Consider the following 27647-nt stretch of genomic DNA (forward strand, 5'->3'; position numbering starts at 1 on the left):
ACAAGGGGGTTAATGACAATCTGTACCCCTCAAAGATGATTCACCCTGAGAAAGAAAGGAGTCTGGCATAGTAGGTTGGGCTCAGCAATAGGAATCAATGTCACTGATATTGATGAATTCTAGTCCCAGCTACCAGAAACCACCCTAAACCAACCATTCGGCATCTTGGGGCCAAGAAGGGCTCAGAGTGTAAATTGAGAAAGCTGTTTCACAGAACCCTGTAACACTCTGGGTCCAATTGCCTCATTTGGGTGAATGTGACCTCACAACAATTTTTGGCCAGAGCAAGTTGTCACTGAGAAGCTGGGAGGAGAGTCCCATTCTCACCATCATGGGGACAGTAGTTGGAATTTGCAATAGCTGGTTCAGCCAGCTCTGAAGGCACAGACTAGTTCATGAGAACGACTCCTTTGGGAATTCTCAAAACATTCTAGGAAGAGACTCTGCAAGAGCCTGCTATGTTTATGCGAGCAGATGGAATCACAGAACTTCAAGATTTTTCATTTCTAATTTTTAATGATAGGCGATGGAAACATGAACATTCAAGTTATGCTATCCCAAATTATTTTTATTATTTTATTGTGGGAAACTAGATTCGCTCAAGCAGGATTAAGCAACTAAATCTACTGTCTTGGGTGGCCATCTCTCTGGGATAGTGACTTTTCACGGCAGGAAATACTCCAAGGCTCCCTTCATTTTCATGAGTAACACGTTTTCCAGGAGGATATTTTTGGGAAGGCGAAGGCAGAGTGTATGTGGAAAGCCCCACCCACTATTGCTGGAAATAGCTTCTAAGCTTCATCATTTCTTTGACTTTTGATGCTTTCCTGGATCTGATCATCTAGCTGGGGGCAAAGGCTGGAGGTGAGGAGGCAAAAGAAAAGGAAAAATTTGGTGTAAGAACCTGAGTCATTTTGCATTTCAAGGATTATATACGTAAGCCTTTTCTAAGACATAATCTCTAGTCTCTCTTATTCTGGGGCAAGCTTAGACCTGCCAGGCCTTAGCCTGCCTTTTTTTTTTTTTTTTTTTTTTTTGCCAGTTTTAAAATCCATGTAGTAAGTGTGTGTGGTGTTGTGTGTGTGTGTGTGTGTGTGTGTGTGTGTGATTGTTGGTTTGTCCTGAACTTTTTACTGACATCTTAGGCCATCTTTGTAAGTAGAAGGTCCTCTACATCACTCCCACTAAGAACAAAAGGCTGTTCTGCAGATGAGCTTTCCGTCTTCCATCTATCACCCATTCTGGAATGTTGTCCCCCTTACATGATCCCTGAGTGAACTGAGCAGCCCCTTGCTGAATCCCACCATGGTCAACATCGTGCCATAATCTGACCTCGCCTGCTGACTGCATCGCTCACACTGTGCTCAGGGAGAAAGCTGTGCCTTCCGCCCCTTTGCAGATCTTAGTACAAGAGAAAAAGAGAGAGAGAGACAGAAGAAGTGCCACAAAAGAAGTTCACTTTGCTGCAGTGTTTAGAGGTGACAGAAATTCCTTGCAGCTTTTGGGAATGGCATCAGGAAACAGGCCTTGAAGAACTTGTAAAATTTCTAATGCAAATCTCAATCTCTCTTCCTAAAGCGGTAGGTGTTTGTGGAGTTTTTCATGCAAGTTATACAAAATAGTTTAAAGATGAAAATAAAAGTCTGCCCAACCTGTAATCTTTCCTATGCCTTCAAAGTAAGCATCTTTAATGAGGTGTGTGTGTGTGTGTGTGTGTGTACATACAGCTTATACATATATGCATATATATGCATGTACATATACATAGACTTGTATATGCAACCTGCTTTTGACAGTCAACAACACGTCCTTTGCTTCAATGTCGAGGTGATAGAGGGTGGTTAGTGTTTGGCAGGTGGTAAGGACATCCCAGATCCTGCTGAGCAGAGGTGCAGAAACACAAGCTCAGATTGGCTGGCAGCACGGTGTGCAGAGGTGTGGGAAGAGAGGAGGCTGCGAAGGTGCATGGACGAGGTCTCAGAGGATGTGCTGCGCCAGGTCAGGGAATTTCAACAGTTTTCAGTGGAAACTAATGATTTATTTAAATTTAAAATAAATCTTTAGAAAGACTTGCACATTATATAAAGCTTGGAAAATACAGATAAGCTCTAAAGAAGCCACTCAAAGATAATCTTGTTAACATCTCGGGATTTATGTTTCTAGATCATTTTCAACACATGTGCCCATTTTATTTTTTTGCAAAAATGGGATCATACTGCATATGCCATCTGTAACTTGATTTCTTGTAACATAAAACGTTATGAGGTTTTTTAAAAAGAATATAAATATAAATTATTTTTAGTGGTGGAATTAGCATTTCATTATATGGACTTTTACCTATAGAAATAACCCATGGAGGATCACATAAAAGGAAAAAGCAATTTAATTATTTTCTCCCTTACATACATTCAATTTACCTGGTTTTGAAATTAAGGATTGACTTGTGGACAATCACATTTGATGAGTACCTGGTAGGCAGGTGGCTCTGTGGTAGGCACAGGTGGTGGGGGTTACAAAAATGAAACGAAAGAGCAATGGGTGGGAGTGGGTTTCTCTCCTTGCCAGAAACCAAATATGATTTGGGGGCCAAGGAATAATATGATCAGAGTTGTATATTTAGAAGAATCTCCTAAATGCAGGAAAGGGATTTTATAGGGGATGAGACTGGAGGAGAATCCGTAAGAGGGATGAAATAGGGATTGTCTTCCCTCCTGACAGAATGGGGCAGGTGGCACAGAGAAAGTACAGAACTTGTTCAAGGCAGCAGGGCGTGGCAGCTCTAGGGATAAGATTAAGATGCTCTTATTCATAGACCCAGGACTCTCGCCTATGCTGGGCTAATCACAGATTCTGTTTCCCTGTGATTCTATGTCCAGATGGGTGGTCATGGCGTCATTTGTGAATTTGTACTCCCATGCTAGGGGCACAAGCAAATGTGCCCCTGGATGCAGGCCATATCTCACCGCCTGTGGGCATTGCCTGAACAAAGAGGAGGAACCCCTGGCAAAGACCTCTGGACAAATAGCCTGGGAGACAATTTGACCTTGTACATAATCAGATTTGGGGACCAGCCTAATTATGTGGTACTAACTATACTACTCTACTCACATTAATTCTGGCCGCTAAATGTGTGGGTTTTTTCCCCACACAAACTAATTCTCAAATTCTCAGTGCCCTACAATTTGGTTAAGTTCCAACACTATCTACCTGGAGACAGTGACAAATCCCACAGGTTAAGGGCTTGGTCCCTCAAGACTCCTCCCACTTCAGACACCAATCACAAGTCCAGGTTACCACCTGTGCTTCTGCCTAAATAGCTATAAATCAGAGGTTCCCATGATGCCCTCCTCTGGTTTAATCATATGCTAATTCTAGCTCACAGAACTCAGGAAAACATTAATAATTTACTTACTAGATTACCAGTTTATTATAAAAGGATACAACTAGGGAACAGCCAGATGGAAGAGATGTGTAGGGCAAGGTATGGGAGAAGGGACGCAGAGCTTCCATGTGCTTTCTGGGTGCACTACCCTCCTGGCACCTCTACATGGTCATCAACCCCAAAGCTCTTTGAGCCCTGTCCTTTAGCCATGGAGGCTTGCTCACCTGGGCATGACTCATTAAATCATGAGCCATTGGTCCTCAACTCAACCTTCAGTGCCTCTCTGCTCCCTGGAGGTGGGATGGGGTGAGATGGGGGTGTGGGGCTGGAAGTTTCAACCCTCTAATCACGTAGTTGGTTTTCCTGGCAAGCTGACTATCCCAAGACTACACAGGCCACCCCAGCCATCAGTCATCACATTAGCACAAAAAAGACACTTATCACTGTGGAGATTCTAAGGGTTTTAAGAACTGTGTGCCAGGAAAGGGAGGCGGTTATGTCACAACGGTTAATAAAATTCAGTTATTCAACAAATGCTGACTAAGCTCTTGCCATGTGCCAGGTTCTGAGGGGAATTCTGAGATGGATAAAACTCAGTGCTGGTGCCCAGGGAGTTCACAGCCCGGTGAAGGAGACAACCAGGTTATAGGGAAGGATGACATTGGTGCCATCAAAAAGGGACCAGCAACTCTCCTAGGAGCACAGGAGAAGGCGAGATTAATGCTGTCCAGGAATCTAAAAACTCCTTGTAGGTGTAGAGAATGGATCCGGACAGGAGAAAAGGGAGCCCCCCTTTAAGAAAAAGATTCTCCTTCAAAGCTGGGCATGGTGGCTCATGCCTGTAATCCTAGCACTTTGGGAGGCTGAGGTGGGAGGATTGCTTGAGGCCAGGAGTTTGAGACCAGCCTGAGCAACATGGCAAGACCCTGTCTCTACAAAAAACAGAATAATTAATCAGGTGTGGTTGTGCGTGCCTGAGTCCCAGCTACTCAGGAGGTTGAGGCAGGAGGATTGCTCCAGCCCAGGAGTTTGAAGTTGCAGTGAGCTTTGATGATGCCTAGCCCAGGCAACAGAGCTCTGTCTCAAAACAACAGAACTAAACAAAACGAACAGAAAAACCCAAACAAACAAAAAATAAAATAAAATAAATTATTTTCCAGAGAAAGCAATCTTGGGTTTATGAGAGGCAGGGTGACACAGGTATCCTGAATCCATTAGCACATGAGTTTCCCAGCCAAATGGGGAGGTAAAGATAAAGCACAATTCACTGGAAGAAAAATGATGATGTAACTTTTTCTTATCTTTTCCCTTTCAGGAAATTATAAATAATAATGCTTATTACTTCTGTCTTGTAGGGTGTTTGCATCAGAGAGGGGAGATTCAGGTTTAAGAGTGAGCTCTTTGTCGCGTCACCCAGAAGTGGAGAAGGGACTCTTCACCGTGATTCAGTCTCTTTCTCTCTATCTAGGTTTAGAGGAGTTTGTAGGGGATGTGGAATGCAAGTAGATTTATTCCCCAAATGTAAAACTCAGATGCTGTGGAGAGATATACAGGATAGAAGTGGCATGAGATTGTCAAAATAAAATCCGTAAATCTAATAAAGAGTATTTTGAAAAAACCGGCCTGTATGTGAAGATTTATCCTTAGATGAACTTTTCTTCCTCTCACTATTTCTGTTAAGGAAACTCCCCACGTTATATCTGTTCATAGAGATTAGAAGAGCTTCAGATGTTGGTCTGGTCCAGGATGGAGTTTGGATAAAAACACATGGACCTGGACAAAAGGAACAGTCCCACTTTCTCCAGTCTCTCAAAGTCTGAGACATGGGTCTTCCCCAGACGTGAGCCAGCAGTCCAGGCCTCACCCACCCATTCCCACCTGGTGGCCTTTGGGCACTTTCTTCCAACTTGCCATCTTGTTTTTTCCACTCCCCAGCCATCTCATCAGTCCACTGCCTCGCCCTCCAATGAAGGTTACCTTCTTATCTTTCTCTGTTCCGATTCCAGCTCATACCCCACAGCCATGGCTTCCCTCTAGTCCAGGGCTGCTTAACCTCAGCACCATTGACATCTTGGGTCACATAACTTTGAAGACAGAGGCTGTCCTGTGCACTGCAGAATGTTCAGTGGCATTCCTGGTCCATTCCACTAGATGCCCATAGCACCTCCCGCTTATGACAATCAAAAATGTCTCTAGACATTGCTCAGTGTCTTGAGAACCCCTGCTCTAATCCTTTTTCCCTTTACTTGGAGCTCTTGTTCATTAAGCATTTACCCCGTGGAAGACACTGAGTTAAGTCCTTTGAGTGTTTTATGCAGATGCTTCTCAAAATTTAATGTACGTAAGAGTCACCTTGGCAGTTCCTTCAAATGCATATTCTAATTCAGTAGTTTATGGGAAGGGCTTAAGCTTCTACGTTTCCACCAAGCTCCCAGATTGTGCTGTTGCTGCTGGTTCATAGGTCACACTTGGTGAGAGCAAAGCTACACGTCATTGCGTCCTCATGGTCCTAGGAGGACTCTGTTTTACAGGTGAGGAGGCTGAGCCTCAGACAGCTCAAAAGCAGCCCAGTGACATTTGCACCCAGCTCTGCGTGCCTCCAAAGCTGTGCTCATAACCAGAGTCGCAGCTGGTGTTGGCCCAAGGCCCCTGAGTTCTCTGCTGCCCTCCCTCCTTAGGTGATGATGCCGTGATAAGCTCCTCGGAGGCTGAGGCCCAGGCACGCGTTCGCCTGGCCTGCCCACGTTCGATCACTCCTTCCTCAGACAGTGAGCTACTCACAACCACAGGTGTACCCTGGAGCCTGCAGAGGTGTAGCCATGACCTCATGCCTCTGTCCTAGCCTGCCCCGAAACAGCTCATCCCGCCTGCCCTCCTGCCTACCAGTAGACAGTCGGCTGGGACTGCAGCAGCCCTGGGGGCTCATTTTCCTTCTCAGCTTCCTGCCTGAGCTGCCTATTCGCTCCAGCCCTGTCCTGCCTCCCCCTATCTATTGCTCTAACACTCTTACCTGGTCTTCCTTTCTGTCTCCTCACTGCCTCTTGGCATCCTCTTCCCCACTGGTTAGGGACTTTTGGTAATGCCCTAGAATAGATTCTAAAGGGGGAAAAACTGTGCTGTGGGCCCTTGCCCAGGACTGGGGGGCAAGACTCAGGCCCTCCAGGAACAAAGTCCTCACACTGGTGGTGGGGACAGTGGGGCAGGCTGCTGGCCAGGCATTGCACGCAAGTATTTTGTTCACTTAAGAAGCCACACAACACCGAGCATGCGATGGAGTGTGGGGTGCTGGTGCCTGAGGGATGGGGCAGGGTCTGCTAAGGGCCTTTCCCACCCAGTGTCCCCTGTTCTTTCTTCTCCACTGAGCTGGAGCAAGCTGCCCTACCGCTCACATCACATCCTTATGTCCATTTCTCTTGCCTGGACCCGGGTTGAAGCAAACTCTCAGCATGGTTGTGCCGGGCCAGGGCGGGGGGGTCGGGGGGCATAGAGAATAAACATTTTAGGCTTTGTGGGCCGTACAGTCTCAGTCACAACTACTCGTCTCTGCTATTGTGGCACAAAAGCAGCCAGTGACAATATATAAACAAATGGGCTTGGCTGTGACCATTAAAACTTTATTCATGGACGCTGAAATCTGAGTTTTGCATAATTTTCACGTGTCACAAAATATTGTTTCATCTGATTTTTTTTTTCCCAATCACTTAGACATGTCAAACCTATTTTTAGGTCACAGGGCAAAGCTGTTCTTAACTTAGCAGTGGCAAGTGGGTCTGGCCCGGGGCCTGCAGTTTGCCAGTCCCCGATTCAGAGTCCAGTGTGTCCTGGAATGTGTTCCTCAGGGACAGGGGCAAATACTGGAAATGCTGGATTAGGCAGAGTCAAGCACATTCCCCTGCTCCCCACTGGGCTTCTCAAAGTCTTCACTCTTCTCCGGAGCATGGTATGTTTCCAGGAGGGGCTAGCACACGCCAGGCTTCTCCAATCTACCTGACCAGGAACTCATTTGTTTCGTGCAGCGTCTTGTAAGACAAGCACTCCATGGAATGTGCTTTGGGAAGCCCTGCTCCAGCTGATGCCCTTGTCTGACACACAGGGAAACGGAAGCCCGAGCTCCTTGCTGTCTGGAGACCGGGTCAGAGCGCTTGACGCGCTGGCACTCCTGATACACCCACATTGCCTGTGTCCCCTGAGTGATTCCAGGCAGAGCCACACAGTCCAAGGCTGCCGCAGCAGGACACCGGGGCATATTTTGGTGGAGTGCTTGTAAGCCTAGGGACTGTGGGTGGCTGCATGTCAGGAAACACTCCTAAAATGCCTGGCCCTGATGGATGAAAGGAGAGGCACTTACAGGCTATCCTTAGCCTCCAGGCTACTGTCCCATCACCCATAGGGCATAATTATTAAGTGATTTTGACAGCACGGAGCCTGATGCACTCTGCACAGTAATAATGTATTTACAGGCGTACAGTTCACAAAGCACTTCCGTGTTATTTTTGCATTTGTTCCCTACACCTGCCCTCTGGGGGATGTGGAACAAATTTAGAAATTTTATTTTAATGGATGTAAGACACTGCAGCTCAGGGAAGCTAGGAGACTCGCCCCTGGCCACAGAGCCAGTGGCAGAGTCTGAACTCAGACCCAGGTATCATCTCACCTCAGGGGCTGCTTTCCCCATTGCCCTATTGTCTTAAAGTGAAGGGTGACTAGGCAATGAAGTAATTCTCTAGGAAAGCATGACCAATTTCCCTGTCTCCACCTCCCTCTTCTTCCTCCGCCCCTCCCCCCAGCCCCCATATATACTCACAAATCCCCACGAAGCCTTGCTTGCCTGCACACCTTTGCTTTTGAAACGACCTCCACAGCGGGGACAGGAACTTCCCAGCCACAGTGACACCCCTGATGGCTGGATGGTGACGGTGCTGCCCAGCCTTCCCCTTCTAGAAAAGCACTAGCCACCTACAGACAGCCGCCCTCCAGTATCACGTATAGGACCTGAGGTGAGCCATGGGGGATTCCTTTTTTTTTTTAAATCAAGTAATTTATTTTTAGAGCTAGGTCTCACTATATTGCCCAGGCTGGACTTGAACTCCTGGGCTTGAGTGATCCTCCTGCCTCAGCCTCCTGAGTAGCTGCTGCACTATAAGCGCCACCGCACCGGGCCATGGGGGATTCTTGAGTACTCCGCTTTGACGCACTGGACCGCCGCCTTATCTGGGAATAGGGGTTGAGGGTGGTGGCAGAAGTCACTTTTTTGAGTGTTTATGTAAAGACAAAGCATCACTGTGGGTGAGGAGCTGCTGTCTCCAATTTCACATCAAGGAGAATTGAGGCTGGATTAGAGGGAGGCCAGGAAGGTTATGAGAACCAGAGATAAATTTTCGAGAGAGGCTCTAAAACCTATGGAGTTTGGAAGAACAGAAGGAAAAGACTTGGAGGGAGACACAGAAGCAGAGACCCATGTGACGGAGGATAGTGGGTGCCAGCCCTGGGCACCGCTTCCTCGCCCAGGTGTGGGCAGCCATCCCAAAGACAGGTCTGTGGTCCTCCTGCCCAGTCTGGGGCTGTGAGACTGTGCCGGGAATAAGAAAGGTTCTTAAATGGCTGTGGAAGTAAATAAGAAAGAAAGGGAGGACGCAGATGAGAAGGAAAAGACCAAGCAAGGAAGAAGGGAGGCAGGCAGGCAAAGGGCAAAGAAGGCACTGGAAAGGAACTCTCTGCATACAGTTGTGATAAATAGATAACGATGTTAAGGCTCTTCACACAGTCATCCCAACGGACATTCCAGAGGAAGGTTTTTAAAGTGACTCATCTGGAGTCTTATTCAGTTACTTAAAAAGTGAATTTTTACAGTGACGTGTGAGTCAGTCAGTGGAGGTGGCAGAGTGAGTGTGTGGCCCCTGGCCTGCCCTCCTCGCCCCTCCCTAGGGACCAGGACTAGCCCCTCGGCTCCCTGGGGATGCAGAGTCAGGGATGGCCGCCTCTTGGGAGGGACAGAAAGACCTGCCTGAATGTGCCTGGTGACTTGAGGCACAAGCACACGCCTAGCTAAGCTCTCCATCCCCCCGAGTTTGGGTTGCCCAGACGCGTTCTGTGGTACACTGGGACCCCCCATTTCTTCACTCTTCTGGGTCCTATTCCTAGTAGCACATTGAGGCTACAGAGCATCATGGCAGACAGGGAAGGAGGTGCAGGGGATGCGGGTGCGGATGGGCCGGGCAGGGGAGGGTGGGCAGAGAGACAGCAAGACCAGTGGGCATGAGATAGAGGGGCAGAAAGCCCCTCCGCCCCACCCCAGTGCACCCCAGCAAGGCCACAGGTTTGCAATACTCTAGCCTGGGGACCCACCCCAGTCTCAGGGTTCCCATCTGTGTGCCCTGAGGCTGGCCTGGCAGACCCAGGGAGAGCTATTCTGCAGTCGCCTCAGGGCCTGCCTGCTTTGTCTCAGCAGATCCTCCGTCCTCCCTGCCCATGGGCTCGCGAGCGCAGGCGGCCGCCCTCCCTTGCCTGAGCCTGATGCTGCTTCTCTGGAGCCAGCTGCCGGGGGCCCGGGGCCAAGAGTTCCGATTTGGGTCCTGCCGAGCGAAGGGGGTCGTTCTCCAGGAACTGTGGGAGGCCTTCTGGGCCGTGAAGGACGCTGTGGTAAATACAATAAAGTGCGCTCCGGACCCAGCCGCAGGGGTTGTCATGGAGGAGGGACGATATTTTGTGACTACGGAGCCCCCTGCAGCTTGCTAATCAGCTTCCTGTACAATAACCCTGTGAGGTCAGAAGGCGCCACAAGCCCTGCTTCACACATGAGGAAACTGAGGCTCAGAAAGATGGGGTCAGCCTCTAGGAGGATAAACAGAGCCAGAGGGAAACACAGAAGAGAGCTTGATTCATCCAGGCTTCATCCTGGATGGACTCTTCGGCTCTAAATCCAAGAGCTAGAATGAGTGGCTGGGCTGCAGAGAAAGATCTAGGGGGCAGCCCATCTCCCCCCCACCCGCTTCCTCACCAGGAGGAACATGGAGGTGAAATCCTGCCCTAGGGGTTCTTAAACCCAGACCAGACAGGCTTATTTCCTCCGTCTCAGATGACCCAGGGAGTCACAAGCTCTCTCATCAAGTTTGTGTTCAGGCTCTAAGAACTCCTGGGATCCCACTGGCCCCTGGGAAGTCAAGCTGGCTGGTCTTCCATGGCTGAAACCTTGCAACCCCTCCCCAGGGGCCAGCTCAGCACAGCCCTTCCTGGGACCTCCTTTGGTCCCTCTGGCTTCTGAGATGTCCCAGGAGGGATAAATTTAGGGGTCTAGGGAAGCAGCACATATTTGCAGGGTTGGTTTCTGTGCTGACCCCTAACCTGGAGACATCTTCTCTTCCTGTTCCCAAAGCAAGCTCAGGATAACATCACGAGTGTCCGGCTGCTGCGGCGGGAGGTTCTGCAGGACGTCTCGGTAATCAGACCCTGGGGAAGGACAGTGCCTTCCTCTGTGGGGCTGCCTTAGGGGAGGCTGGCGGGAGCCCTTCACTTCTGCCCCGAACTGACCTCACATGGGAGAGGGGCAGGCAGGGAAGTCGGCGTCCGTCTGGGCCTATCGCCGTGTGCTGTGCATGTGCGGTGTGTGGGGGCAGGTGCGGACTGGGGCTTGTGAACATCTTTCGCCATTTAGCCAGAGAGAGGCACCAACTCTAATTTCTCTTTTGCTGTGTGGGCCCAGTGGGCACCTCTTCAGGTTCACCTCCCTCTGCCCTCTCCATCCTTTTCTCTCCCCCCAACATCTCCCCATCGCCCACTTTGTCAGTGAGTGGGCACAGCTGGCCGAGCGCTGACCCCTGAAAGGTGTTGAGCTTCAGGAGCTCGAGGGGGACAGAGTGCAATGGCTGTGTTCAAGGACGTTCCTTCTCCTCATTTCTTCTTCTCCCAGTCATCTTCTGGCCAACTCTCAACCACCAAGTTCAAGTTCAAGTGCTTTTCAGGGTCCATCACCTCCCCCATAGCTATTAGAGAGATCGTGTGGTGTAGAAGAAAGAGAATTTTAACCAGGTGGGCGACCAAGAGTCCTGAGCGCTAGACCTGTGTCTGCCGCTGACCCGCTCTGTGCGACCTTGGGCAGGTCCCTTCTCTCTCTGGGTCTGGGTTCCTCTTGTAAAACAAAGGTGCTGCTAGAGTAGCCCCAGAAGGCTCCTTCAGATCTAAGGCTCATTCATCTCCTAGAAGATCTCTGCCTCTACTGTGCTTATCTTGCCTTGGGTGGCATGTGGCCGTTCCTCCAGGGGGCCGGGTGGGCAGAGGTCTTGGCCCCAGAGTGACCCAGACCCTCCCCAGGATGCTGAGAGCTGTCACCTCATCCATTCCCTGCTGAAGTTCTACCTCAATACTGTTTTCAAACACTATTACAAGAGAACAGTGGAATTCAGGACCCTGAAGTCATTCTCTACTCTGGCCAACAACTTTATCGTCATCAAGTCACAACTGCAGCCCAGCGTGAGTAGAACAAGGACTAGGAGCCGCGGGCAATGGTGTGTGTTGAGAATACACCTCCCTCCCCTTATCTGGTCCTGGCTTTATTCCTCCACAGGGGGTCGCAGGTGTTGTGGGAAAGAGCACAGGCTCTGGATACCCGACAGTTCTGGGTTCAAGTGTGAGCCTGCTTCTGTTCATAGTCAGCTAAGGGGCCCTTGGCAAGGTCCTCAACCTCGCTGGACTTCAGTTTTGTTTTCTGTAAAGTGGGGATGATCACTCCTGCCTGGTGGGATTGCTGTGAGAATTAAAGCAGGCAGCCCCTGCCACAGGGTGGGAGCTTGGCTACTACGAGGATGTGGGAACTCAGCCCTGTCCTCTCAGGCCTTAGGAGCCCCTCTGGCATCGCGAGGAAGAGCATGGGGAAAGCTGGCCTCTGCTTCTCCCTAACACTTGGTGCAACTTTCTGCCCCTGTTATCCAGCAGGACAACGAGATGTTTTCCATCAGTGAGAGTGCACGCAGGCGCTTTCTGCTGTTCCAGGGAGCGTTCAAACAGGTAAGGCCAGGAGCGGAGAGCTTGCCCACCTAGCAGAGGTGGGCCAGCCTGAACTGTCACATGAGGGTGCCTCAGAAACCTCACGCAGAATTTAATGCAGGGGACTCCACTAGGCTTGCCCCAAAGCCACCTGACTTAGCAGGAACACAGGTATATTTGCATCAATTACCGTATACTTTGTGTAAGCAACACAAGCTAAGAGGCCTTTTTTCCTGCCAGTTTCTAAGTTAAAATGCTACTGTATTTCCCTGCAAGATGATTTCACTATCGAAGACTTTCCCTGTGCGAGTGTTTTATGGGTACTTGGGCTGAGGAACTGAAGTCAGAAGTGAGGGAGAAAGAAAGTAGACGCTTCACCCCCATCCCATACACATCTGCGGTATTTTCCATGATGTGCAAATGGTCTAGTTTGTGAAAAAAAATATGGGAAATTATGTCACCTTTTCCCAAATTAAGACAACAAAGAAAACCCAAATTTCATGCCCAGGCTTTCTCCAAAAACATATGATTTTAATCACTTTTTTGAGGAATAGATACCTCAGCCTGTAAATAAATGGTGAAGACAGTAACATCCGACAGGAAGGGGGCACCTGGGCTCATTTCCTCGTGGGCACAGTGGACGCAGGTGCTGGGCCACCTGCAGCCCATGCTGGAGGCTGTGGTCCTGTTGCTGGGGCCACCGCCTGCTTCCCTGTGCTCCTCACCCACTGCTACTCACTGGCCCATTTGTCCTCACCCCTGAGCGGATAAGCTTGTATAGATGGGGGACAAGTGGTAGAGAGGTGAGTTCATTAAGGTCATCCCAAAGGTGACCCAGCCCATGATCTAGAGTCAGGCCTGTTTTGGGGAACACCATTCTCACAGCAAACATGTGTGGCCTTCAACTCTCCTTTCCTTTTAGTTGGACATAGAAGCAGCTCTGACCAAAGCCTTTGGGGAAGTGGACATTCTCCTGACCTGGATGGAGAAATTCTACCAGCTCTGATGCCTGGACCAGCATCCCCTCCACACCTGTCCCCTGTGTCATTTCAAATGGGTGTCCCTTCCTGCGCTGTTCTCTGGGCACTCCACCCCCTTGGAACAGGCTTGTTACCAAAGACCTTATTCTTTAAGCAGCCTCAGCGACAGTCATGGAAGGTGCCTTCGGATGCTGTGAATAGTTTACAAGGTGGATTCCCGTATTTATTACAACTCTATTTAATTATTGTCAGTGTTTGAACTGAAGTTATATTTATTTGTGAGACTGTAAGTTCCATGAAGGCAGCAGAATACAGTGCCCCGTGCTTCTATTTTGTCCCCGTGATCCTTGCCACAGTACGGGCAGTGGATGGGTACTCAGTAAATACTTAATAAACTGGGTTTCTTGCTTGTCTTTGGATTGTCGAGGAATGATGAGGATGCTGGGATGATGTAAAATTGAACTTTAGGGCATGGAAGCCACACTGTCTTATGACATCTGCAGGGACAGCACTGGGGTGGGGATGAGGGGCACCAATTTGAAAAGTAAATGATGAAAGATAAACTAAGGTTAAAGTGCCCAGCATGAAGCAGATACCCACTAAACATTTCATTTCCTGCCCATGCTCACCAGCCCACCCCACTGTCCCTTTCCTTTGGGTGCCCTCCTATTCTCATTCTAGCCATTCGTCCCTTTGTCTGCCACTTGAGAGGGTGCCATTGTCAAGCTGACATTGCTGATGGGGTCATTGTACCTGGACGTACTGTCCAATCTGCGATGATATTTCCTGCTAATAAAAGGCAACACAACTCAAGTCTGGCAGCCTTTCCTTTTTACTTCTGGGCAGATGCCCAGGGAGACTGTGCTGTCTATCTGGGAAAGGCCTTCTTCCCAACAGCAAGACTGGGCATTCTCTAGCCTCAAGCTCTGGCTGAACTTCATAGTTGACATCAATCTAAAGCTATAATGTCCGACTATGACCTTGCTCCAAAATCTTAAGGGAAAGAGTATAGGTAGGAAATGAGATGTCTCTTCTCCCACAACATCAGTGCTATTGCAGAGCCTCCGGCCCTCCAGGAAACCCAGATCGCACTCCTTCCCCACCTTGCTATATGTTGTCTGCAACTGGCAAAGAGAAGAGGGATGTTTCGAAAGCAGAGAGATGTAATGGTTTAGGATGGTTAAAATCAACCAAAGTTTAGATAAATGCACAAATGTCAATGCCAGGCTGTGGAAGAAGGATAAGGGGATGACAAAGATGATTTCTAAAAGAGGGGAGATGCCAAGATCAGGGTACTTATGTGCATCAAGTGAGGGGCACAGAGTAAAGAGGGTTTATGGATATATATGTATATCTCACTAACACTAACGAGCCTGGTTCTGAAAATGTAGAATGCATCATCACATCAAAATAAATTGCCCTTACCATAGAAGCTGAGATAAGTAGAAGCTCACTACCAGGTGCCAACTTTTGGATCAGGGCAAAGATGTTCCCAGGAGTGTTTTCATGCCAGGCCCTGCCTAGCTCGTGGGGCTGGGGCACGTCCTCATGACGTCAACCAAGAGCCTCCTACTTGTGTGAGGCCTGGGAAGACCCCTGAAGCAACAGCTATGCCTCTGCTCCAGCCTGACCCCATGTGACCTAGAGCCAGTGCTGCAAAGACTCTGTGATGACAGATACTGAGTAAACACTACAAATCCCACAGCCTGTCAGATGGTTTGGAAAGGAAGCTGGTGGCACTAGGACAAATGCTCTGCACATTCAGAATCCCCCCAACAACCACAGGGGGCTGCAAACATGTGTAAGAGGAGCTGGAGGCAGAGCCATGCTCAGGGCACAGATACATGGGGCTGAGAGTTGAGGTGGGGCATGGGAGGTAATGAGGGCTCTGAGGACAAATGGAGCGGATATTGGAAATTGGCAGAGAGAGAAGACTCATTGGCACCACTGTCTGGGCCCAGGGGGACAGCCAGGGAGGTGAGTAAGGCAGGAATATTGATGTAGTCATCTGAATCGGTGTCCTCCATCTTGGCATCAGGTGGGTGGTAGAAACTCACATATTCACAGCTGGTCTTCAAAGACGAGGCGTGGAGCCAGGGAGCTTCAGACTCCTGGGAAAAATCAAAGAAGCATCACTGGATCTGGGCTGGGTGATTTTTTTCTCTCCTGGTGGATTTCCACAGTGGGCAATGGGGGGCATGGGCATGGTTGCTGAGCTCCAGAAGATACAGAGATCGCTGAGCTCCATCAAGTGGGCCAGCCCTGGGGGTTTGCAGCGTGGTGTCTCACCCCGAATAACTGGAAAACAGATCTAATGTGGGCAGGAAACAGCTTAACTGGGGCTCAGACTAAAATCACGTGGCTAAGCACAGGTCTCAAGGAGACCCAGCTGCCAGAGGAATATCCCCTGGGGATAAGATGATGTGACTTGTGGGATAAATATGCATCTTCTTAGGGAGTTATTCCAAAGTAGGGTGAGTCACCCTCTGCCCCTCTGTAAGGGCTCAGAGAGGCTGTGATGTGGCATGACAGTGCATTCCAGGAAGGGGCTGGGTGGTAATGGAAGGAAGATGGCAGACCACCTGGGCACAGTGGTGCTCCTCTTCCCCAGACAGAAACTTCAGGATCATCCACCTTCAGGATGGTCAGTTCTCAGACGACAGGGCTGTGCCAATGACCCCAACATGGCGCAATGACTGTAACAGCTGCTGAAGGCCATGGGGGAACCATGATGTATTTAAACATAAGTTCTGAGAAGCAGAAGTCCAGCACCCTGAACATAGTAAGCACTCAGTACGTACTCATTGAAAGGAACTTCTGCATTTTGTATTTTACCAAAGAGGGAGGCAGCAGCAGCTTGCTTCAAAAATGTATCTTTCCATCAGCCAAGGAAACAAGAAGCCACAGAATAGAAAGGAAAAAGAAGAGAAAGGTGAAAAAAGAAGTAACAGTGAGAGCAAAGAAAACCGGAAAATATAATAGATGAACCCAGTGAAAATGTCAGAGAGGACAAGGCTCAGTCGAGTAATGAACAAAAGAAGCCCATAAGCACGAGCGGGTACCACTCTGCGTGATGACATAGGACCACACGGTCAAGGAAGACCTGGATCCCGGAACAGCTCAGGATGTCAGACTGAAGCAAATACACAGCACATAACAAGAGAAGAAATGACACACAAAGCTGGAGGCGAGACAGAAAAGAGAGATGATCAAGATGCAGTTTCCAGTGTGAGAAGTAGGGGTGGTAATAGCCAAGCTTCCTTTAGAGGCCGAGGAAGAGGCTGAGGATGGGGAAGAGGATGAGGCAGAAGAAATCCTTGATGTATGATGTGATTTTGTTTGTTTTGCTAAATTACATGAATGTTGAACAAAAATGAGCAGGCCCTCCGTTAGTTTTTCACACTGTCCTCTACTATGTTTTAACTAATTTTTTTTGTCTGATAATAAAGATGGTTTTAGGTTTGTTAAAGCAAACAAACGGAAAGCTATCCTCCACTGTCAATTAGAGTTCATCATTTGAGATTAATTTATTTGGCTTAAAAAATGAAAATACTCCCTGTGAAGACTAAAATAATCTGTCAGTAAGTGTATGTACCATGTTGTAAATGTGTTCCATCAAGTTTTTTTGCCCCTAATAGTGGGAATGAGAGTTTCAGGGAGGGGAGGCAGGGAAAGCTTTGAGCAAGGCCCAGGCCCAGGTGAGGGTCTGTGCGGTCACAGGTGTGGTCACAGGGCATCCCAGAGAAAAGGGTGGTGGGAGGGTAGAGCAGACAGGCACCGTTGCACCGTGCCCAAGCTGGGGTCAACCTGCTCTAGCAGGGCTGGAGAAGCGCAAGCTGGAGAAGCTGGAGGTGACGATGGCAGAACTGCTACTTGTTGCTGGGTATCATTCTCCCCTCTTTAGCAAGGCACACAATTGCCCAGACAGGGACTACGTTTCTCAGCCTCCCCTGAAGGGAGGTGTCGATACTCGGCTAAGTTACAGCCAGCGGGATGTGAGTGGAAGTGATGCGTGAAAGTTCAGGGTCAGGGCTTCAGGAAGCAGCTTTCTCTGTCTCCCTCCTGTGGGTTTGGATGTGCACGTGCTGCTGGTGACTGAGTATTGACCACGGACCAGGTGAGACTCCAGGGGATGGTGGAGCAACAAGACAGAAAGAATTTGGATCCCTGGGTGACCACGTGGCTCAGGGCACCTCTTCCCGTTCCTCTGCATCTGAGTGCCTATTTGGGAGGAAAATGGGCTTCCATCGTGTGAGCCCTGCCTTTTAGGGTCTGTTGCATTAGCTTAGTCCACACTCGAATTAAAACAGGGATTTTTGCCACACTTAGCTTTTTTCTAGTTCCTGAAGTAATAGTGTTTTAGCCACTGTGGCTACTTTAGAGAATAAAATGCTTTCTCTTCTCAACTCGGGAAAACCAAGATGAACGGATACAGGCTTTCCCCGTCCATCAATGGCTACTGACACACACGCCTTCCCTATGTCCATTATCGATTTAAAGATGAATCTCCCTCCCCCAGGGTGCTGAATCCCTTCTATATCTCTGCCCCATCATCCTCTCGACCAGGCCCACCTGCCTCCAGAGATGGGTAAATTACCTCCTCTCATAGGAGTTCTCCCTCATAGGAAGGTGAAACCGTCCGGGCAGCTTCCATCCGCTCAGGACCTCCTAGAAATCTGATCTCTTCCACGTGAAAGCCCTTCACGTAATTGTGGAGTTACCACGGCTCCCTCTCTGCTAAGCTGCCGGCACCCAGCACCCGTTTGCCCCATGACAACTGCTTGGCTAAAAGCCACGCAGCCAAGTCTCCCCCAGTTCCTGCCAGTCCGTCTCCCGACACCGACAAGGGAGGAAACTGACGCAAAGTGTTTCCCGGCGAGGAAGAGCCGGCGGCCTGGAGGGCCCGGTGCACGCCCGGGCTGCCAATCAGGGGCGGGGCAGAGCTCACCTGCGGCAGGGCCGGGGGCGCCGAGGTTCCGGGGCCTGGGACTGGACCCTCCCTGTCGCCTAAGGGAACGAGAGGGCGGAGATGAGGGCGTGGCCGAGGCTCGGGCCCCACCCGACCCCGCGGGGAGCCTGGGGACCCAGGCGCGGGCCCAGCCGCGCCCGGCGTTCCCGGGGCCTCCGCGCTCACCTGCCGCGTCCGCCGGCCGAGCGCGCCGCGGGCAGGCGCTGTAGACGTTGTTCTGGGAGCGCGGCCGCCGCGACGTGCCGGGCCTCTGCGCCAGGGGCCGCTGCGAGGCCTCCAGGGCGCGCATCCTCAGGGCCAGTCGGCGGACCCGCCTGGAAAGGGCTTCTCGGCAAAGCCACAGGGACAGAGGGAGAGAAGAAAATGGCATCAGAGGCCCATGGCCCCTTTGGCCCCCTCCCCGAACTAAAGGCTGCCCCCTTCTTCATGCTTGCCAATGTCCGACGTGGGGATGCTCCGTGAAAGTGCGCAGAATGTACGCGGCACAGCCTTGCCTTCCAGCGAAGACCAAAGGGCTCGGGCCGTTCTCCTCTCCCCAATTCCAGGCCACTGAGCCCCATCCCACTTCCTTACGCCCCAGGCTGCTCTTCGAAATGTCCCTGCCTTTCCCCTGAAGTCCGAGTGGGGGTCTGAGTGCTCTGGGCTCTTTGGGCAGCTCAGCTCTGCAAACCAAAGCCCGAGCCCAGGCGCTCACCTTTCCTCCTTTGAACTGCCCTTTTCACCAACAGCCCCAGAAGGACCAGCAGGCAAAGGCCCAGGGTGGTCGGGATGAGGATGTGAAATCCTGGGCCTTCCCTCCCAGACTGCGGGCCACGGTTGGGTGCTCTGGGGAGGAAGGAAAGGGAGAGAGGGAGGAAGAGAAGGTTAGGCAGTGAGGCAGGTTAAGGAAGCAACCGGCGTTGTTTGGCGATGACTCACAGGTGTGTCCCTTTGTTAACAGAATTCGCCCCACTCTGCCCCCAAAACTTGCCTATAGAATCAGGAAACTTGGGTTCAAAATCAGCTTCTGTCTTTACTGGCTGTGTGATCTTGAACAAGTCTCCTAACTTCTTTGAGCCTTATTTCCCCACAAATGGATAGTAAAACCTATTTCACAGAACTGTTACAAGGATGAAACAAAATAGCAGATATAAAGGATTTAAGGCACCAGGCCCATAGCAGCGTTCAATAAATACCGGTTCCCCTTCCAATGTTTGATTTCTTCCCAAGATTATTGCAAATATTGAATGAGCTAATTCCTTTCTCATAGTGCTCCCTCTGCCTAGGAGGTCTCCCCTCCACTCCATTTTCTCTACATATTGAAATCTTACTTTGCTTAAAGGGACAGTGCATGAGTTCACTTTTCTTCCCCACCCACAGTAAACCAGAATCAATTTTTTCGTGCTCTGTGTTCCTAATTCTTCTGCTCATGCCCTTGCAAATCTTACCACAGTCAGACATATGTTAGTAAGACCAGGATGTTGCATGTTTTCATTTTTTTACATCTTCAGGAAATAGCACAGTGCTGGGAACATAGCAGAGACTTAGAAAATATTTGTTGAAATTTTCCTGAAACCTTCTCCACTGATAGGTTGGTGTGATTTGCTGAACTAGGAATCAGGAGTCCTGGTTCCATTTGAAACCACTAGCTCTCAGGACTTCAGTTTCCACACTTACAGAACCCAGATGATGTTGGAGGTCCCTTTCCTCATAACATGTTTGTCTTTGCTTATGCAAAAATAATTCCTGCTAGTACAGATTTTCTTTGGAATCTGCTATAATGCTGCCCCCTGGTGGTTTATTTCAGTACTTCGTGGACTGCCCTCCAGCCTTTAGACCAAGTGCTGTCCAATGGAAATATGTGAGTCATGTATGTAATTTTAAATTTCCTAGTAGCCACATTAAAAAAGTAAAAGGAAACAGGTGAAAGATAATTTTAATATTTAAGAGTTTAAGAGTTAATTTTACTTTTATCCTCACTTAGTTCTTCCCCATCAAAACAGATTTGAATGAATCTGAGTGACTGAAAGACTTGGGTCTCACTTCTTCCTACAGGGTCAACGCTGGGGCATGGACAAACGTCTTGCTAATGGGACTAATGAGTTAATGTGCTATACTCATAGGTAGTATATTTTGCAGAGGCCGTCTAGAGACAACGCCAAGGAGGCTCTCTAATAGTGGACACTGCAGGAAGGTATCAGTGGGTCTCCCAATTCCAGCCCCCTTTGCCCAGGGTCTGGCCCATCCTCTGTGGACTCTGTGTGGACTCTTACCTCTGCCTGTGCAGCCTGTTGTGGTGGTTGTAGCTGGCCGTCCGAGGCCCGAGCAACCTCTCCTGAGCTGAGGTCTTTGAGGTTGTGGTGGACGGCAGGAGGGTTGGGGGCTTGGTAGCTGCTACTGAAGATGCTCTGGAAACTCGAGGGTGGTGGATGATCAGGGTGGTGGGGGAGGGGTGGTGGGCTGGAGGGACCTCAGTCCTTTGAGCCTGTGTGGTAACTAGAGGAAACAGCAGGATAAAGTGATCTCCCATGTATAAAGTCCAGTCTCCAGCAGGAGACTATCTAGACCTTCTCTTTCCTCAGTACACCCTTCCCTTTTACGCAGACTACCTTTGTTCTTGCAGTCCTCATGGCCTGAAACACCTAGTCAATTGCAAGCATATTTGCTTCCAATACCATTTCTTCCAGGAAGCTTTCCCTGACCTCCTAGGCAGAGGAGCTTGCCCTCCTCTGAGCCGGGGTGGAGCGAACCTTGTTTGTAGTTCTGTTCCCACTCTGCCTTGTGCTCTATGTGCGTGCTTATCTATTCTCTCCCATCCTACACCTGTCAGCCACACCCCTGGCTATGTGATCTGCTCAGGTACACCATCCCTCTTGGCCCCCAGCAGAGTCCCCTAGCGTAATGATGTTCAACTAATGTATCTACTTCACGGGGTATGTGGGAGGATATGATGGGAATATTGCATAGCAAAATGTATTTAAAGCAGGAAAATGATATCTAAATGTAAAGGTATGGTTAATATGATCATCGTCAATCTTTTAGTTGCAAAATAGAGTTGTTAAAATCACTAGACACCAGCAGGTAGAAGACAGCCCCAGGGCGAGCAGGAGGCGGGATGACCTCCAGCTGGGAAACGTCTGCCCAGTGTTGGTTTCCGCAGTCATTCATAAAAGAGCAAGATTTGTGAATGGAGCACACACTTCATTGCTTATGGTGCCACCTGGTGGTGATATGTAAGTTCTGCGACTATGGCCGCGTGGCCTGGCTGTAGGGTAGGCTTGAAGGATATGGAAAGCAGACCCCAGGGAGGGACCCTCTCCGAAGACAGCGAAATACACATCTGAGACTAAGCTCAGCTCTGCCAGCCACTCTGTGAACTGAACACACCCTGTCCTCTGTTCTCACCATGCCACAGCATCTTCCCCACCTGTCCCACCCTCGCTGTGTGAACTGACCTTTGGATATGAATTTGGAAGAACTGGCACGTGTAGGCGCCTGGAACCAAGGGGACATGTGCAGGGGCAGAAATTTATGAAACCATTTTGGAGGCTCGGGCATCAGCTCCTCTTCCCAGAATGGCTCATACTCTATTGGAGGCAAGAGGAATATGTTGGTGGTCTGGGGGGAGACCGAGGCTTGAGGAAGGGACTGTTGGTGCAAGCTGAAGCTCACTCAGCCGGGGTGGATGGCAGTGAGGTGAGGAGGGCAGGGTCCACCGAGAGGGGCAGAAAAGAACTGAGCTGGAGGCTTCCCGGAAGGAAATACTCGTCCCCCCAGCCCAGTTGACATTCCCTGCAAAACCATCAGAGGCCGCTGGGATTCCCAGGGATAAGCAGACACTCTGGGGTTGAGTGAGTGCTGCATTGGTAGGGAAGTCAGCGGAGGAAAGGAGAAAGGTGGGTTCAGGGAAATAAAGGATCAGACCACAAAGTAACAAGTTTGGCTCACAAATGCGGCTTGATCTATGGGCATCTTTCCTTTATATTCATCCCTGACATTTCTCATGGGACAATTACATAGGACAATCATGTCCTTTTGCTTCCAATTTCCTCCCATCTCAGAGCCTTTCCTCAACCTCAAGCCCGGAGTAGGGTGGGCACTACAAGGAGAGCACCCATCTTGTTCCTCTCATCCACTTTGGATAGAAAATTCTGTGGACCATGAAATTAATGGACTATGAGGTCTCAGCTAGGTGGATCCCAATTTTGTGGCTAACATGGCAACAGCATAAGAGTCTGGGGACTGCTGCGGTCAGAGGGCTGAGTGGAAACGTCTTGGGGCGAAGGCCCTGAGCCTGCGATCAGCTGAGGTACCTACCGCTATGGACGCTCAGGGTTACTTTCTGGGTCTTCCCCTTGTCTGTGTTTCTGCCCACCCCACAGGCATAGGCTCCGCTGTCATTTTCGGTCAGCTCTGTCACCTCCACGAAGAACAGATTCTTGTCTGGGCACAGCTCCAGAGTGACTCGGTCCCTGTATTCCTTCTTGATGAAGTTGGTGCTGGACACCACAGTATTACATATTCCAGAGCCACTTGTCTCCCGGCACAGGTATAGCCTCACTTCCGTTTTAGGAAGTGGGCACTCAATGATAACGGATCCGCCCAGCTCCCCCTCCACGTGGACTTCTGGGAGGATCTTCAGAGCCCCAGATACTGCAGGGAGAGGAAGGTAATGCAGAGGAAGCTGCAGTGACAGCTATATCCCACCCCCGTCCACTTCCCCAGCTTCAGCCATCTCTGCAACCCTAGCCCAGGCCCCAGCCCAGCCCCGCGAGCCCTGGCCTCAGCCCTACCCTCCTTTCCACCCTCAGCCTCAGCCTCAGCCTCTTCCCATCCCCAGCCCTACTCGCAACCTCCAGCCAGCTCCACATCCGTCCCAGTCCTGTGCCCAAGCCTTAACCTGACATCACCAAACCCATCACCAAACCCAAGCCCATGTGGACACAGGCACCAACCCCCTGGGAAGATCGTCAAAACTACAACATCCACTCTGAGGAGAGATAATACGTCTCAGGTGACCCCAAACAGCGTATGGCCCCCAGGTGACTTCAGCGCGGTGTGGGGAGGGTGGCACGGTCCTGCTGCAGCAGGCTTTCCTTTCCAACTTGGCTTTGCTCAGATCCATCCCTCCAGCCGTTCATCGAGAGTTCTAGTTACTAAATCAGTCAGCAGGTGTTCCCCGAATACCTGTCCTGTGACCGTGAGCTAGCCAGCGTCCCTGCCTCGCAGCGCGAGTCACGCAGTGGGTGGTGCCAGTACACGGCCACTGCGGCGGTCGATAAACCCCGTGACAGATGCGGCAGGGGGCTCCCCGGAGGGCGCGAGCAAGCGCACCTGATCCGGCTGTTGCGGGCGGTGTAGTTGGAGAAGGGCTTCGTGGAGGGGGCGATATCTGAGTGGAGACCTGAGGAAGGGGCTCAAAGGCCAGCTGGGAGAGTGACATGGCTCGTCTCGGAGGCAGGGAGCACAGGAGGGAGGCAGGGCGAGTCAGGGTGTGTGCGCATGTGTGCGCATGTGCGCACACTGCATGTGTGTGGGGAGGATGTGGAGCCGGCGGGATAAACGATGCAGTTCCTGCGTCCCTGATGTCAAAAACCTCATGCTTTGGGGGACAGAAGGCAGGTCTAGCAGACCTGAGCCAGCTGCAGAGGAGGGCAAGGCCATGTTCGATCGATTGTCAACTAAGTGCGTCCCAGGAAATGTCTGCCTGTTTTGGGGAAGGGGTTCATAGGGTGGAGCGTGTGTGTACTGAGGTGGGGCTGGAGGGCTGGGGTGGAGGAGGAGGAGAGAGTCCTCCAGACGGCAAGGACGGTCCCCATGAAGGCTGGGACATGCAAGAGCACATAGCATGTCCATGGGTGGTGAGCAGTTCGCAAACATGCTGAGATTTATCCGCAGACCACGCATTAAGAATAGCTGCAAGGAGTGCAGTCCCACGAGAGTCAAGGAAAGTGTCAAGAAGAGGTGGACTCAGGCTTTGGGATAAGACGTCGTAGGCAGGGGGAAGAGGGCACTCGATGGCAAAGAGCTAGAAGCAATCGTGGGAGCCGGGGCGGGCCTAGGGGAGGGTGGAGAGCGGTTGGAGAGGGAGCACTTACAGGCGCCCGTCGAGATGTGAAAGTGGAGCTGATGCTGGCGTGGTAGGGACAGGCCACTCAGAAGCACAGCGCTGACACGGACACCCCCACACGAAACTCCGAGCCCTGGTTTCAACCTGCCAGACCCTGAGTCATGTGGTAGCCTCACAAGTGGAACGTGGCCATGGAAGGGTGACCTGTTCACAAAGTGTCAATCAAAGGACAAAGACCCAATCATGGGGGTGGGTGGCGGAATCATCCTGTGCGTCCAGACAGCCCCCACCTGTGTGGGAAGCTGAGCCCTGAGGGTGGACACACATGGAGGTTTTTGAATGAGGCTAACCCGGCCAGGGATGGGGTTCCCCAAGAGCAAGGGGTGAATCGAGTGAGCAGGGGCAAGACAGCAGAGACAGGGGGCTTCGCCTATGCAGATGCCTCCAGTGGCCTCAGTCTGCTCAGGGTCGTGCTTTGGGTGGATGCCTGGCTTGTCCATCCACATCCTCCACGGCACACGTGAGACTAAGATGTGATGACCTGGTCCTACGCTTAGGCATGGTGATTAATCTGCCTAGGGCGGGGCCCAGGAGTCTGATTTTAAATGAGCAGTCCAGGTTCCCTTGCATTTCTGCAATCCTGGGCTATAGAACTACAATTACAAATGATCTGGGGGAAGAAAGGGAGGGGTGAGAGAAGGTATCTAAAGGAACCAAGCTGTTCAATATTAATATTTTAGAGAGCCTACTAAGTGACGTTAATGTCTAAATTGGTGACTTGATTTTTAGTGGTAATGGTAGGGGAGAGGGAGATACGGGGTTTAAAGAGTCACTGTCAATATTTAACTGGATGTAAATATATGTTTGGAACATTAAAAAATCCCGTGATTTTCGTAATGCAAAATAAGGTCAGGGTCCAGAGGGCCTTGGCACCTGGGGTTGCTCTGGAGGTAGACTCGGGCTTCCTTGTAGTGGTGATTTTCTAGAGGACCTCATCAACTCAGATCAGAGCAGAATCTTGCAAAGAGGAGAGGTAGCCTGAGATTTTTATGTTTATCAAAAGGGGCGTGGAATTTTTTTTTTCAAAGAAAAGGATGAGGAACATCCAACTCAGCTTCCCACATCCATATCCAGCAAGCTGGGCATGTGCAGCCTGCTGAATGAAGCGTCCACCTCCTTTCAGGCTCCGGTCCCTCCCTCTGTCTCCCAAGTCCATCCTTCTCACCTGTTTTAGAACTTCTCGCCTGCAGTACTCCCCTTTCTCTCCCTGACCGAGGGATGCTCCTCTCCCAGCGTTGCCATAGCTTACACGCATGCTCCGGTACTGCCCATTTATAAACACCCCCCAGTGACTTTTTCCCTCCCCTCCACTCTTTCTCAGAGTCATCAAAGTCACTCAATCAAACTCACTTCCACACCTCCTAATTTCTCTTCAATCTACTCCCATCAGAATTTTGTCTCCAACATTCCATTGGAATTGCTCTTGTCAAGTCACCAAAGTTGCCCTGTTGCCACATTCATTGGTCCCTTCTTTGTCTCCATCTCACTCGCCCTGCCAGCAGCAGTTGGCAGAGTGGAGCCCACCTGCCTTGGGACATTGCCTGTCCCAGCTTCCCTGGCACAGGCTCAGTGGCAGCCACCTGTCAGACTCCGTCCTCCTTCTCTTCCACCTCACCATGTTGGGCTAGCCCAGCGCCTGCGACTTGGGCCCATTCTTGTCTCTGTCCTCCCTCCCTCTCTCATCTCACTAGCTAATGTACTCCCATGGGTTTTAATGCCAATTCTATATGGATTTCACCAAAATGTGATCTCTGGTCTTATCTTACACATTCTGAGCTCCAGACTTGCCTCTCTGACCTCTCCACTTAAATATCTCAGATATATTCCAAACTTGCACGGCCAGAAAACCCTTTTGATCTCTCTTCCCAAACCTGTGCCTCCACATATTCTTCAGTGGTACCATCATCTACCCAGCTGCTGATGCCCAAAACTCAGCCCCATAATAAATTTTAGGGGTGTGTGTGTGTGTGTGTGTGTGTGTGTGTGTGTGTGTGCTGGGTCATGACATCAAGTGTATGTGTTAGGTATTATTATGAATGTATGTATTATTGTGCATAAAGGTGAAAAGCTTTGGAAGTCCACACCGAGAGATGCTGCCCTGCTTTATTATGGAAGCCACACAGGGCTCCAGGCAGAGCTGGAGGAGCCAGGCAACTCCCCTCCTTGTGGCCAATTCAAACCTCACTAGAAGCCTGAAGTGTTTCCCCATAGTACTCACCTGGCAGGAAGTAAAGTGACCAAAGCCAGAGGCCCATGGTTCCTTCCAGAGCAAGGTCCCGTCCAGGAGCCCCTGGAGAGGGGGACAGAGACCCGCTGCTCGCCCAGGAATCCTTCACAATCCGGAGCTTGAACGAGACTGCCAGCCCCCACGAGGAACGAGGCTTGAAAATGAGGAAATGACAACCCGGCGTGTTTGCTAACACGTCTCAAGCTAAAACAGAATACAGGCAAACCACAGCGGAAGTCAGGAGTGGAGAAAACATGTTGTGTTCGGTGACAATGGGTCACCCGGTTCAAAGGGCCTCTAGGAAGTTCCTCAAGACTACCAGGCCTGATATTTCTTTGCCTTGGCACTTTTTTCTCGGAAGGGCCTCCCGTGCTGTATATTAATATATATATATATATTATCACCGGCTCCCCACTGGCTTTCCCCACCTGACAAAGGCTATGGACAGAAGCTTGGCCCTGGAGTCAGAAGGTACTGGGTGGAGTCCTTACCAGTCACCAGCGAACTCATATTCACAAATGTTTTATGCACCTACTCTATGGGGATACTATATTTTGAGCAATTTACTACTTTCCTGTTTTCTCTGAGCTTTGATTTCTTTATCTAGAAAATAAACGAAGGTGGGAGTAGCGGATCTCTGGCCTCCCTCCTGCAGAACGTGGCTCCTCATCCCTCATCCCCCCAGCATCTTCGTAAAGGGCTGTCCCCTGGCAGGGCCCAGGCCTCTGCCCAGTGACCACAGGGGCCATGCCAGGAGTAGGGTATGGCAGGTCACACGCAGCTCTGCCTGAGGTCACAGCAGCCGGGCAGTGCTGTGCCTCAGGACCCTGAGGGGCCAAGGGTGAGGCTCATTGCCTGGTGGAGGGAGAGATGTCGGGGCCACAGGGTGTCACGGAAAGAGCTTTGGATTCGAGCCAGGAGACCTGAGTTCTTGTCCTGGCTTGGCATGTTCCAGCTCTGGGCAAGCTCCCCTGGCCTCTGTTTTCTCATCAGCGACCTAG

At 50.5% G+C, this 27647-nt stretch overlaps 2 protein-coding genes across 3 annotated transcripts; one reads left to right on the forward strand and one right to left on the reverse strand.

The window, feature by feature from the left end:
* The first annotated feature begins 1965 nt into the window (after positions 1-1965).
* Positions 1966-13444, forward strand: IL24 (interleukin 24). The gene is made up of 8 exons (XM_045536093.1): positions 1966-1998; positions 5844-5913; positions 6061-6150; positions 9831-10021; positions 10755-10817; positions 11690-11848; positions 12308-12382; positions 13284-13444. Exons 1-8 carry the CDS (start codon positions 1966-1968, stop codon positions 13365-13367), a joined length of 765 nt encoding a protein of 254 aa, XP_045392049.1. The 3' UTR covers positions 13368-13444.
* Positions 12871-26794, reverse strand: FCMR (Fc mu receptor). Of its 2 annotated transcripts, none has more exons than XM_045536604.1 (8): positions 26638-26794; positions 22607-22942; positions 21745-21876; positions 20563-20785; positions 19005-19135; positions 18476-18634; positions 18290-18348; positions 12871-15452 (listed from the first exon to the last, which is right to left on the reverse strand). In XM_045536604.1, the coding sequence occupies exons 1-8, from the start codon at positions 26672-26674 to the stop codon at positions 15171-15173; spliced, it is 1359 nt and encodes a 452-aa protein (XP_045392560.1). In that variant the 5' UTR covers positions 26675-26794; the 3' UTR covers positions 12871-15170. The 2 variants fall into 2 exon arrangements, with proteins under 2 accessions (XP_045392560.1, XP_045392561.1); XM_045536605.1 differs by lacking the exon at positions 12871-15452 and adding an exon at positions 16108-17562.
* Between the last annotated feature and the right edge of the window lie 853 nt (positions 26795-27647).

This window comes from Lemur catta, chromosome 23, assembly GCF_020740605.2.
Source record: "Lemur catta isolate mLemCat1 chromosome 23, mLemCat1.pri, whole genome shotgun sequence".
Taxonomy (NCBI): domain Eukaryota; kingdom Metazoa; phylum Chordata; class Mammalia; order Primates; family Lemuridae; genus Lemur; species Lemur catta.

Coding starts and splice junctions, on each gene's coding strand:
- IL24 (XM_045536093.1), top strand. CDS start 1,966: ATGGACGAGGTCTCAGAGGATGTGCTGCGCCAG. Junction 5,914..6,060: donor AGGAGGACTCTGTTTTACAG/GTGAGGAGGCTG, acceptor CTCCCTCCTTAG/GTGATGATGCCGTGATAAGC. Junction 11,849..12,307: donor AGTCACAACTGCAGCCCAGC/GTGAGTAGAACA, acceptor CCTGTTATCCAG/CAGGACAACGAGATGTTTTC.
- FCMR (XM_045536604.1), bottom strand. CDS start 26,674: ATGGGCCTCTGGCTTTGGTCACTTTACTTCCTGCCAG. Junction 20,786..21,744: donor TTCCAAATTCATATCCAAAG/GTCAGTTCACAC, acceptor TGTTTCCTCTAG/TTACCACACAGGCTCAAAGG. Junction 15,453..18,289: donor CGCCCCCGGCCCTGCCGCAG/GTGAGCTCTGCC, acceptor GATTTTTCCCAG/GAGTCTGAAGCTCCCTGGCT.